Below are 12,305 nucleotides of genomic sequence, written 5' to 3' on the forward strand. Positions count from 1 at the left end.
TCCTGGAGGAAACCCAAGTAGACATGGAGAAAATGTGCAAACTCCACACAGACGCCCGAGGGTGAAACTGAAACCGGGTCCCTGGAGCTGTGAGACAGTGCTAACTACTGAGCCACCATGCTGCCCCAACTCTCTTCTCATAAAACAATGATGTCATCCCAGGAATTAGTTTGGTGACTCTCCACTGTACTCCTGCTGTGGCAAGTATTTCATTCCTTGGAAAAAAAGAGACCAAGACTGAACACTCCAGGTGCAGTAACTCCAAGGATCCATACAATAGCAGAGTATCTTTACTTTTGTATTGAAACACCCTTATACAACAATACAACCTTCCTTATTGCTTGTTGCATCTGTATGCCAAAGCCTCCAACCTCTCATCATTTAGGATTTTTTTTTGTTCAAAACTAGATAACTTCACATTATTTTCTATCTGCCACGTTCGTGCCTATTCACCTAGTCTGTCAAAGTCTGCACGAAAACTTTCTTTGCATCTTCCTCACGACTTACATTCCCAATTAGTTTTGTGTCATTAACATAAGTAAGTATTACAACTGATTCTCACATTCAAATTAGTTATACAGATTTTGAACAACTACTGCCCTAGCCCTTACCCTTGTGATACTCTACTGGTAACTGCATGCAATCTGAGATGAAGGGTCTAGGCCCGAAACATCAGCTTTTGTGCTCCTGAGATGCTGCTTGGCCTGCTGTGTTCATCCAGCCTCACATTTTATTATCTTGCAATCTGAGAATTACCTGTTTATTTCTATTCTTGGCAACATTACACCCAACCACATACTCTCTAATTTTGTTTACAAACATTCTGTATGAGATCACATCAGCAGCCTTCTGAAAATCCAAATACACAACATCTAATGGTTGTCCTTTCTCTACGCTAACAGGAACCTTTTTTTTAAACTCCAGAAAGTGTGTCAAATGAAATTTCCATTTCATAAAATCCATGTTGGCTCTGCTCAATATTACCATTATTTTCTAGGTGGCCAGTTATAACATCCTTCATAACATTTCCCTACTCTTAGCATCAAACTACCAGGTCTGCTCTCCATTCTCCATCTTCTCCCTTAAACAGTGGTTTCACATTTGCAACCTTCCAGCCTGCAGAAACTATAGAATTTTTAAGATAACGACAACATATCTACTACTTCTACGACCACTTCCTTTGATACCCTGGGATGTAGTCTATCTGGTGTTGGGGATTCTTAACCCTCAATCCAGTTAACTTTTCAAGTACTACTTCCTTACTGACACTAATTTCTTTCAGCTCCTCAGTTTCACAAAGCCTTGATTTCTGACAATTTTTCTATATATTCTTTCATGAAAACAGACCCAAAGCAATTGTTTAGTTTCTCCACTATTTGTTCACTCTCCACTATTCATTTTCCTGTTTCCACCTATGATGAATCCTCATTTGTTCTAGATAATATTTTCCTTTTCACATATTTCAAGAAACTTTTACAGTCCACCCTTCTGTTTCTTGCTAGCTTGCTTTCATATTCTCTGTCCCTTCCTTGGCCATCCTTTGCTGGGTTCTGAATTGATCCCAATGTTCAGTGTTACCACTTACACCATTATCTTTCTGAGCACGCTTTAAACTTATTAATGCCACTGATAGTTTCATGTCCTTTATGACTTAACTAACGAGGTTTAAATGCTGTATGCCACCCAGTTGTAAACCAGATTAGACTGTCAAGTAAGGATTGGCGAGAAGATAGCTGAACAATAATGAGAGGATATGACAGAAAGGAAAAGTTGCGTGCAGCAACACTTGGGGAATGGAAAGGTTAAAGGTGCTTTGCATGAAGTGTCATAATAGGGTTGAACTTATCAAAAAAAAATCAGCACCATGTCAATTTCAGGAAATTTCACTTAGGGCTTGTCTCCATGAGCTGTAGTGAAATCTCTCTCAAATTTTACACTGCTCATCTCATTATGTATGCAACACCCCGATATGGTGCTTCTCTTGTACTTTCTTATATTCAACAGTACAAACCACTGGAATTTTCTGGGATTTCCAACACTGCCAGCTTAGGTCACCAGGTCAATCACTGCCAGCTAAGAATTACAATTGAAGAATCATCTTGGATAGCTGACAGAGGCACGCTCTCCCCTTGATTTGCTCACAGCAGATGCCTTGGTGGATATGGTGGCGCAGGTGGTTTTTCTGTTTTCTCAGGACTGCCAGAGGACATCAAGGCAACAGGCCCTGCCAGCATGGTCAGAGTTGCCACCCAGGTCTGAAGAAATGCCCAGCAATGTAGGGAAGAAGGTCATTCTGTGTTCTGCAAGGTCAGTGCACCACCTTCTCTCTGCTACCTCACACTTACTGTCATTCTGTCACCTTCCACCAAGGCTCATGTTGTACAATCTCACTACTGAGTGCAGCATCGTCCTTTACTCCTTTTCAACCAACTCCTCCAAATTGCTAACCTCTTGTGTTCCCCATGCACTCATTTGGGACACTTCATCTTTCCTCCACCTACAATAGTTTGAACAGCTTTGCCAGCTACTTTCACTTCACTCAATCCTCCCTTAGAAAACTGTCCACAAAAGGGGTGGGCGATAGAGGGTCTGAAATTTGCCTCTAAAGTGAAATTCCATTTCCTTGTGGGAGAGAATCACAGCCACTCAGATCATGATGCGGAGACCTTCATGCCCTGCCGCCCAAGTAAGATTGATTGCGAAGTGCTACAACGCTTTCCTATTACCACAACTGTGAATGTATCCTTAACATGCATAAAACTTTACCTCTATTTCTCAACTCATTTTCCCTCATCTCCAGCTGATATCACTGGCACTGCACCGGAATGTGCCACGAAGAGATCAAGTCATAATCTCTTCTTCCAGCTGGGGAAAAAGTCACAAATCTTTCCGATCAAAAACAACTGCTGCACCCTCTACCAGCTCAGATACTTATGCCTTGGCAGAGACTGCAGCTAGAGTACAGTCAGGAGCGCATTCTGATGAGTACACCACAGCCACATCTCTGTGGGTGAAGAGGAAGGAATGCTCAGGTTGCTGGCATTGAAATACTGGTGTCCAGAAACCTGCTCAGAGCCTTGGCAGAAGCTGCTCCCAGGTTGTTGGCAATTAATAATTTCACTCAAATACATAAACAGGTAACAAGCAGCAGGCAGACAGTTGAAGATACTCCGGAAACTGACACATTGGATAAGTTCAATAAAGCTGTCAGGCCCATGCTGCTCCTAGCAAGGAGAAAAACACATACCCTACCCCCGGCACGCGGTTTCCTCTTGGTGCACGCGAGAGGTGCTTGGGCCTCCACACTGCCTGAAACCTGCAACCCTGCAGGAGTTCAAGTCGAGGAGAGTGAGCCTGCATCTGGCAGGACACACAGAGGATGTCTAGTGCCTCTAACCTCAAACACCCTTGGAGCTGCCCACCCAAAAGTCCAAGACCAACAAGTTCCACTACATAGGGAGGATTCCTCCTCAACCCAGCTGTGGATTCTGGGACTGCACATAGATAGAGTGAGAGGAATTAAAACACCTTTACCAATACAAGCAGTGCACTGGTGTACATGACAGATCATCACTGTCTGATCCATGACTGTACATGTTGGGTAGTTTTCTAATCTGAATTCTATTGCTGGCTGAAATTATGTAGCAGCCATTTGGCCGTATTTTTAAATTAATGGGCACCAACCCCAATATTGTGGATCATTATAATGATATCTCTGTTGCTACTCATGACTAATTCACACGACCATTTTAGTCTTTACGAAGTTTGCCATTTAAAAAAGAACTTAGAAGTGCACTGTGAGCAACTCTGCAATTTCTGATGCACGGTAACATCATAACAGGAGTAATAATTGATTGTTTGAATATATATGGTTGTCTATAAATTTCCTATTGTATGACGTATAACTCCAATATGTGGTTGCAAAACAAATGGTCTGACTGCAACAGCAAAGTAACATTCGCCCTGCTCCAAATGCAAATCCCCAGTGGTCAAGTAGGACAGGATGCAAGTGGTAAATTGCATGAGATCACTTGTGGTAGCGGGTCAGCAGTAGTTGCCCCCAACCCTTAACTTAGCAACGTAAAAGGCCAATTGGATGATTTTTAGTTGATGACAATATGTACAGCTAAAGTAAACAGGCTAGTTGACCAGGACTTTGATCGAATAACTTCTTATCAAATAAGCAAGTCAGCTAATCCTATGCATTGTATTACACAGTTGCCAAGTTGTCAGCAGAGAAATTAAAAATAGCAACAGTACTCTATATAATTCAGACAGCTTAGTCAAGAAACTGACTGGTCACAGAGCTCTCCAAAGACTCACTCTCCCCAAAACTGGCATTTAGTCCCGGAACAAAAAGCCCTTTAGGATCAAAGTTCCAGCTTGAAAAATATCCCAAGTATTTGAAATCAACATGAATAATAAACACATTTTAGTTGTATAGGACTCACATGCTATACCACAAATAGTACCCTGGCACTCAGGTAGAAGGAAATATCATTATTCAGCACATTGAGGAATAAAATACTTGTAAGGCAGGAAACAACAATTTAGGCGGCATGGTGGCTCAGTGGTTAGTACTGCCGCCTCACAGTGCCAGGGACCTGGGTTTGATTCCACCCTCAGCGATTGTGTGAAATTTGCACATTCACCCTGTGTCTGCATGGGTTTCCGCTGGGTGGTATGGCTTCCCCCCACAGTCTAAAGATGTGCAAGTTAGGTAGACTGGCCTGCTAAATTGTCTGTAGTGTCTAGGGGTGTGTAAGTTAGGTGAATTAGTGATGGGAAATGCAGAGTTACAAGGAAAGGGTAAGTGGGCAGGTCTGGGTAGGATGCTCTTCTGAGGGGCAATGTGGACTTCTTGGGCCAATTGGCCTGTTTCCACACAGTAGGGATTCGATGAATTCCAAAATTTATTACATTGTAAGGTATTTTAGGAGCTTTCTTATACATTAGCTTGAGCATATTTATATCTTGAATCATAAATCATCCTCTTTTGGTATTCTTTTCTATAGCATTTTTTTTTGTCGTGAAGAGAACTGAATGATTGAAATCAAGCTGCACTCTGAAGTAAAATTGTAAAGTATGTTGCTAAAGCATAACCCTCAACTGATACATTCCACAATTCTGAAAAAATATTTAAAGCATTTACCCATCAAGATTTAGAAAGAAAGGGCATTAACGAATTTAGTATTACTTGGAAGACTGGCTGGTCCAAGGATAGTTTTATCATTATTTACACAAGAGTATGGATTCAATTTGCTGAGTATGTTTACAAAACCACTGATTTGTGAAGCCAGTTAGAACATTAGAATATAATTACATTAACCAAGTGTATCTGGAAAGAACAGTTTCCAGTAAGCTTCTGGGTCTCAAAGTTGCATAATTGGATAGTTTAGCAGCAACTAGCACTCTCACTGAATAAACATCCCCCATCCACTGTGAGATCACAGCAACATATATCAACCATGTGTGACCCTGGATTCAGGAAGCCATGAGAGGTGTGCCCAGAAACTAGTCTATTCTATCTGGCAAGTTGCTTATAACAGGTTGAAATTGGTTTGGTGACAGATAGACAGTCTGAGATTGACCAAAAGAGATCAAATGTTTTGGTCATTTGAAGTAGATTGAATATGTTGATAGAAAATGGAAGGCACACTTGGAAAATGTTGTTAATTTGACAAGCAAGAAATGTAAGGGGTATAACAATGACACTTCAGTTCACATTACTTGTTGCTTCATGTTAGAATGGACCTTCAGTATGTGCACTAGGATGTTTTTTTCCCTCACAGAAAAAGTAAAAACCTTCCCTCTGTGGTTCAGCTGGTTACGAATTAATCAAATGAAATCGGGTAAATTCTTCAATCTATTATTGGAAAATCCCTCATTAGAAATGCCTTCAACCACTGCCAAAACCGACTTTAACTCACATAAATTTGCTGTAGTACAAAGTCTTTTCAGAAAAAAAAGGTAAGCATACAGATACAGAATCTACATTGACTGAGAAGAGGTGACAACCAAAAGGTTAGAATCCTTGAATGGCGAGGTTTCTAAACGGAGAATTAGAGGGGAGAAAGGTAAGTTGGAGAAAGTTCGATATTAGGTGGGGTCAAGCAACGAAAAATGAACACACTACTAAGAATTTTAAGTATGAGGTTAATAAAAATATGCATAATAAAAACAAGCAATATATAACGATATTACAAAATGATATGGAGGAAGACCTGGCTCTTTACATCTAAAAGAACAATTTTCTAAAATTCAAGCGATCTAGGTTATTCACCAGTGTTTTCTCCTTTCCTTCTCTAAGTTTCCATCACATAGATCTCTGACAAATCATCCAACAAAATAAGAGGAACTTTGTTGCCAGAAAGATTAGATGTGCAGCTGATGGAAGGCACTCAAATGAGAATTGGAGCAAATTTGGAGGAACAGACTTGGAAAAGCAGAGTCTCCCTGCCATCTCCATCAACCATTCATTAAAACCTGGGAGACAAGAAAACGTCCTGCCGATCTCAGTGAATGCTGCTATCGTCACCTTTACAAAAGAGAAGTGGAATCGATTAACTACTGATGAATGTCCTTACTCTACATCGGCATGAACATCATCACCCGACACAACTGGATGCCATCTCCCAGTCTCAGAAGAAATCCTCCCCAAAAGCAAGTGTGGCTTCCAACCAAATCATGTTCTATGGACATGATTTTCACTTCTCAGTAACTCCAAGAGAAACGCCAGGAGAAACACAAATTACTCTACGTAGCCTTCAAGCACCTGACCAAGTATTTTGACTCAATCAGGAAATTCTAGTAAAGATCTTGTAAACTGCCAGCTATCTAGTGAAATTGATCACCATCCTCCATTTCTACCACAAGATGTTAGTGACAGTTCTTACCAATGATTATATGGCAAAATCCTTTCAGGTTAAGACAGGGGTCAAATAGGGACATGTAATTACCTCTACCCTTTTCTTCATCTTACTGCCACCATTGGTTAAGAACAAGCTCCCCAGCGGTGTGGGCATTGTCTACAGGACGAACAGAAAACTTTTCAACATCGACCAGTTGAAATCCAAGAAAATAACACTGACCTCGCTTGAGGAATTTCAGTTTGTCATGACAATGCCATTTCTGGTCTCTCAGAAGATAATTGTCAAGCCTCACGTAATGCCTCTGCAGAAGCATACTGAAAAATTGGTCTCAGCCTCAACCTCAAGAAGGTGCAAATCCTTCACCAAACCATCCCAGGTAATGTTTTGGTCCATCCTTCCATTAAAGTCAATGGAGAAATCCTCTCAAACGCAAAACATCTCCCCTACCTGGAAGATCCCCGTTATCTAAGACTGACATTGATGCAGAATTCAGCCTTGCGTCCAATCTGCAATCACTGTCATCCTTAGGCGTTCGATGGTAGTCTTCAACAATTGTGACATCTATGCTGATACCAAGGTCCTTGTGCATTAGACATTCATCCTTCTAACTTTTCTATATCACTCCAAAAATTGGGCTGCATATAGACACCACCTCTAGACCTGAGAAGTACTATCAGCATTGAGATGGACTCTCCACACCAAGCTGGATGGATATGCATACTAACATCAGCATCCTTAAAGCAGCTAACAGTACTAGCTTCTAGGCCATGATCATCTGATCCCAACCCCACTGAGCCAGCCACAAGTTTAATGATGCTTTAGTTATGATTACCAAAGAAATCTTTCTCACCAAGCTCAAGGAAAACACTTGAACAACAGAAGGACAAAAGAAGCGTTTCAAAGACACCCTGAAGGCTTCCCTAAAGAAATGCAACACAGTTCTCAACACATGGGAGACCATCGTTCAAAAGAACAGACTTGGAAGAAACTCCTGCATGAACAGACAATTCTTTGAGAATTCTGGACAGAAAAACAAATGGCAGACATCTTAAGGCAAAAGGACCAATTCCACCTCCCAGAAACACCTAGCAAATGCAGTGTTGGAGATGTGGCTCGAGGATCAGGCTCATAAGCCATGCTAGGAGTCAAAAAACCCATGACCAGTGACATGGAGCTTCCTAGGTAGACAAATATTGTTGTTAACAACTGATTGCAACTGATGACAGGTTGGACAAATGGGACTTTGAAAATGCGAACAACGAGGCTTAGCCCAAGGCAATGGAGAGAGAAAAATGAAGGAATCGGTGATGCAGGTGCGCAGTTTACAGCAAACAGCAACAGCAACAGCTTCAGTTGCCTGACTGTTTAACTGGAGAACATTGTAACTCATCTAAAATGATGATTTAGGAAAGGCTAAGAGAGGAACTACCAGATGCGCTGTATGTTCTATGAAACATGAGGAAGCTGATCCATAAGTGCAGATAAGCACCAAGAACAATATGACAAAATTGTATGGACATATGGCTTTTTACAGCTAAGACAACACTAACTTTGCAAAAATAATAAAAATCCAGGTGAGGTACACTACTCACCAGTGTTTTCTCCCTCCCTTCTCCAAGTTTCCGCCTTTTATGAATGTGTTTACTTCTATCGATATCCACATCACCATAGATATTTGACAAATCATCCAACAAAATAAGGGGAATTTGGTTGCTAGAAGGGCTGGATGCTAAAAAGAAAATTATTGGAGCTGTTAAATCAAAATCCACAAAATAGAATCAATATCAACAAAACATATCTATGTCTACTTGATGCTCTGCAAAGTTACCAAAGTTACTCAATCACCTAGAAGGAAAAGGGCAACATGTAAATGGGGCCCTAAAACCTGCAAGTGATAGTAGGAACTGCCGATTTCTGAAGAAGGATGTCAACCCGAAATGTCAGCTTTCCTGCTCGGCCTGCTGTGTTCATCTAGATCTACACCTTGTTATCTCTACAACCTGCAAGTTCCCTTCCAAGTCACATCACATTCTACCTCAGAAAGGCATCACAATTTCTTCATAGAGGGCAGCACGGTGGCTCAGTGGTTAGCACTGCAGCCTCACAGCACCAGGGACCCAGGTTCGATTCCAGCCTCGGGCAACCGTCTGTGTGGAGTATGCACATTCTCGCCGTGTCTGCGTGGGTTTCCTCCGGGTGCTCAGGTTTCCTCCCACAGTCCAAAGATGTGCAGGCTAGGTGGATTGGCCATGCTAAATTGCCCGTAGTGTTCAGGGTTGTGTGGGTTATAGGGGAATGAGTCTGGGTGGGATGTTTCAAGGGGCGGTGTGGACTTGTTGGGCCGAAAGGCCTGTTTCCACACTGTAGGGAATCTAATTAAATCATTGCCATTAGATCCAAATCCTGAAACTCCCCGAGCAGCACTGCGAGTACCTTTATTAAGCAGACGGCAGCAGTGAATGGGAGGAGGAGTTTGGAGATCAATTAGAACCATACACATGCTTTCCCATCATGCATGTACCTGATACACTCTGTATGCCCTCCCAGCCCCAGAGGTTCAGGGTCAAAGAGCTTAGGAATTAATCTGGTATATCTGGTTTTCTTAAAGAGTCAGTTCTTCCACTGCAATCATGTAAACTAATTTGCTTAAAGCTAAAGCTTGTCTAAAGCTTGAATCTGTTAAGATTCAACAATCCCAAACTAAAAATAAGTTGTATTGCCTAAAATAACTTATGCAAGTTTATTTTCTTCATGTATGGTTACAAGTGTCCATGATGACATTTTTCCACACTTTAAGAATTTTATGCAGACAATGATTGAAATTCATTAACTGCAATTCAATACAAGAGTCACTTTCCCAATTGGTCAACATAATGGCATCTGGTCAAGAAAGATGCAACGATCTTCTGTTTTATGTCATGCTATTTTAACGTAACCACAACCTGCCAACAAAACGTGCGTATGCAATAGCTCTCACACACCTATACCACAAATAACTTTGTTAACAAATCTGAAAACTCCAAGAGACACAAGAGCTCCAATTTTGGATAGTGGTTTTCATAGGAATCCATTAACAAACCTTGAAATAGAGATGGCTGGATACTGCTGACGTATTGGAATGCATTCTTGAAGAAAATCAGCAGTGTAGAATAAACAACTTGATGCTTATACTTCCTGTGACCTTCATCATCAAAGTTATTTATATATCTGCATAAATCTTTCATCCTATGCAGAATTTCACCACAGTTCCTGAAAGATTAATTTGAAAGAAAACTTAGAACTCAAGGATTAGCGAAAGAAAAAACTTGCACAAAAAAAATCACTCAATAGAACAATGAACTGCAACATTTGATGTGCAATCAGTTTAAGAAATGTTTGTGTTGTACGTACATATTTTGAACAGTTAGCACTGAAAAAAAACAATACAGTTCAATAAGAGTACACTGTACATGCTGAATCAATATTTTCTCTCATTCACTTTTAATGTTCATATTTGTGGGTAGTAAAGTCAACCGAGGAGGAATCAGTGCTTCAACACAACTAAATCTTTTTCTTAAATTGAGAAAGCAAACAAATTGTAAAGTATCAATGTTTAATATATCATGAGAAATACAGAAAATAAAGAGTAATTAAAGCTAGGTTCTTTGATCATTAAGAAGTAAAGACTGAAGGAAGATAAAGCATTCAATAGTTGTGAAGACATGCAGTGAGTCCTGATTTCAGCACAATGAGAAATTATGCTTATTCTCCTTTCAATTTTTATTGTGCTCCAATTAAAGCTGCATCTTCACAAAGATAATGGGCTGTTTACTTCCCTGCCTAGATTAAAATACCAGCAACTTAAGGGACAAAAGGAGTAAGTTCAGAGAAGCGATGATGCATAAACGTCAAAATGCCAAATAAACATTTTTTCTTTGTAGGTTAGAGACTTTCAACAATACTGCACAGTGGTAAGAAATCAGATTTTAATCTTGATTAACTCAGGTATTTTCAATAACATATTCAGGGTCTTCAATTTCTATGAAGCTAGGCAGCTTGATATTCAGCTAACAATGGTGATGTAGCTAATAGTCTGTTGATTCTGAAAGATTTCTGTAAACATAGCAAAACTGACATATTATTTTATTCATTATTTTCTCATGCTATTTTGTCAGTTCTATATTAATTGGAGGAAGTAAGGCACAAAAAATTGAATCTAACCCCAGAAAGTGACTGCTGCCGCCTATTCACATGCAGATGATGCTAGTGACTCTTGGCATTAGCCAAAACTGTGAAATGTCTCGACATGACAGTTCAGGGACACCATCATTATCAGCAATAAAAAACAAACCTAAGTTACAAATGTAATAGCATTTAAATGTAGGTTGGAAGTATTATCATTTGAATCATACCTGCTTGTTTTGTGTAAGATCTCACCTTAACAGATCAAATTTGACTTCTGATATGTGAAGTTTTTACAAATCAACAAACTGTAATAACCAGCACATTATTTAAAACACTCACCAATCTCACAAATAAACTGTAAACTATGTACTGATTGTTATATTAAAAGATGTGTAGTTTAGAATATTTTTCTACAATGCTTAGCCAAGTAGGTAGTAAGGGGCTTTACTCAATTAGAATTCAAACCTGTTTGCTTTGTCCATCTGCCACTCACACCTCATTGCCACAACTGACATAATTTCAAACAATCTGTCCCATGGTTCCATTATCAATGATGATTTCTCAGTCAGACCTTCTATGATATATTTCTGAGTACTTCGTTTGGTCGGTGATTTTATATCAGCTGTGTCTTGGGAACCTAGCAGAATATAGAAGTGTTAACTATTTAAAAACATTACAGTAAAGCATTTACAGGGAAAATGCATCATGTATATTCACTTTGGATAGACTTTTTAATTTCCTTAGTCTATTTCTGAAAATCTCTCAACTCAAACTATATACAAGGAGTTGGTTCATATTACACAAATTATTTGTGCAAAATATTTCTCACAGGTTAATTTACTGGGCAAAATATTAGAATTAATTTTAAATTCTACATTGACTATATATGGTCCTATTTGCCAAATCTGATCAAAACCATGCCTTACTGTAAATCAATTGTGCTAATCTATGATTAAAGTATTCTTTTCTTGACCCCATATGCCTCCAAATACTACGGCAGTAATCAATAATTTTCCTGCATTACAGGTACCATTTAGTTACTCATAAAATGCAGCATCACTTGAAATATGACAACAGATTAAAGGAGGAGATCAAACTCCACAATTCAAGTCAGTAGTAACTACCCTAGAAGGCAACAATGTTTAAAATAAGAAAGGACATCTGAATCAAGAATCACTTGAGATTAGCTATAGAATAAATCAAGTACTTCCCAAAAGTGACAGTGAAAACTAACAGGAATGTAAAATTTCCTGTCAAATTACATTGGTC

At 39.7% G+C, this 12,305-nt stretch overlaps 1 protein-coding gene across 3 annotated transcripts in view; it reads right to left on the reverse strand.

Annotated features, from left to right (window-relative positions):
* ints10 (integrator complex subunit 10) overlaps positions 1-12,305 on the reverse strand; it is a 55,935-nt gene that overhangs the window by 26,354 nt on the left and 17,276 nt on the right. For all 3 annotated transcript variants that reach the window (XM_048531785.2, XM_048531776.2, XM_048531767.2), the window contains exons 7-9: positions 11,502-11,673; positions 9,952-10,121; positions 8,465-8,601 (exon numbers count right to left, since the gene is read on the reverse strand). In XM_048531785.2, coding sequence (XP_048387742.1) covers positions 8,465-8,601; positions 9,952-10,121; positions 11,502-11,673 — 479 coding nt within the window. The remainder of the gene's footprint in view (positions 1-8,464; positions 8,602-9,951; positions 10,122-11,501; positions 11,674-12,305) is intronic.

This window comes from Stegostoma tigrinum, chromosome 1, assembly GCF_030684315.1.
Source record: "Stegostoma tigrinum isolate sSteTig4 chromosome 1, sSteTig4.hap1, whole genome shotgun sequence".
Lineage (NCBI taxonomy): Eukaryota > Metazoa > Chordata > Chondrichthyes > Orectolobiformes > Stegostomatidae > Stegostoma > Stegostoma tigrinum.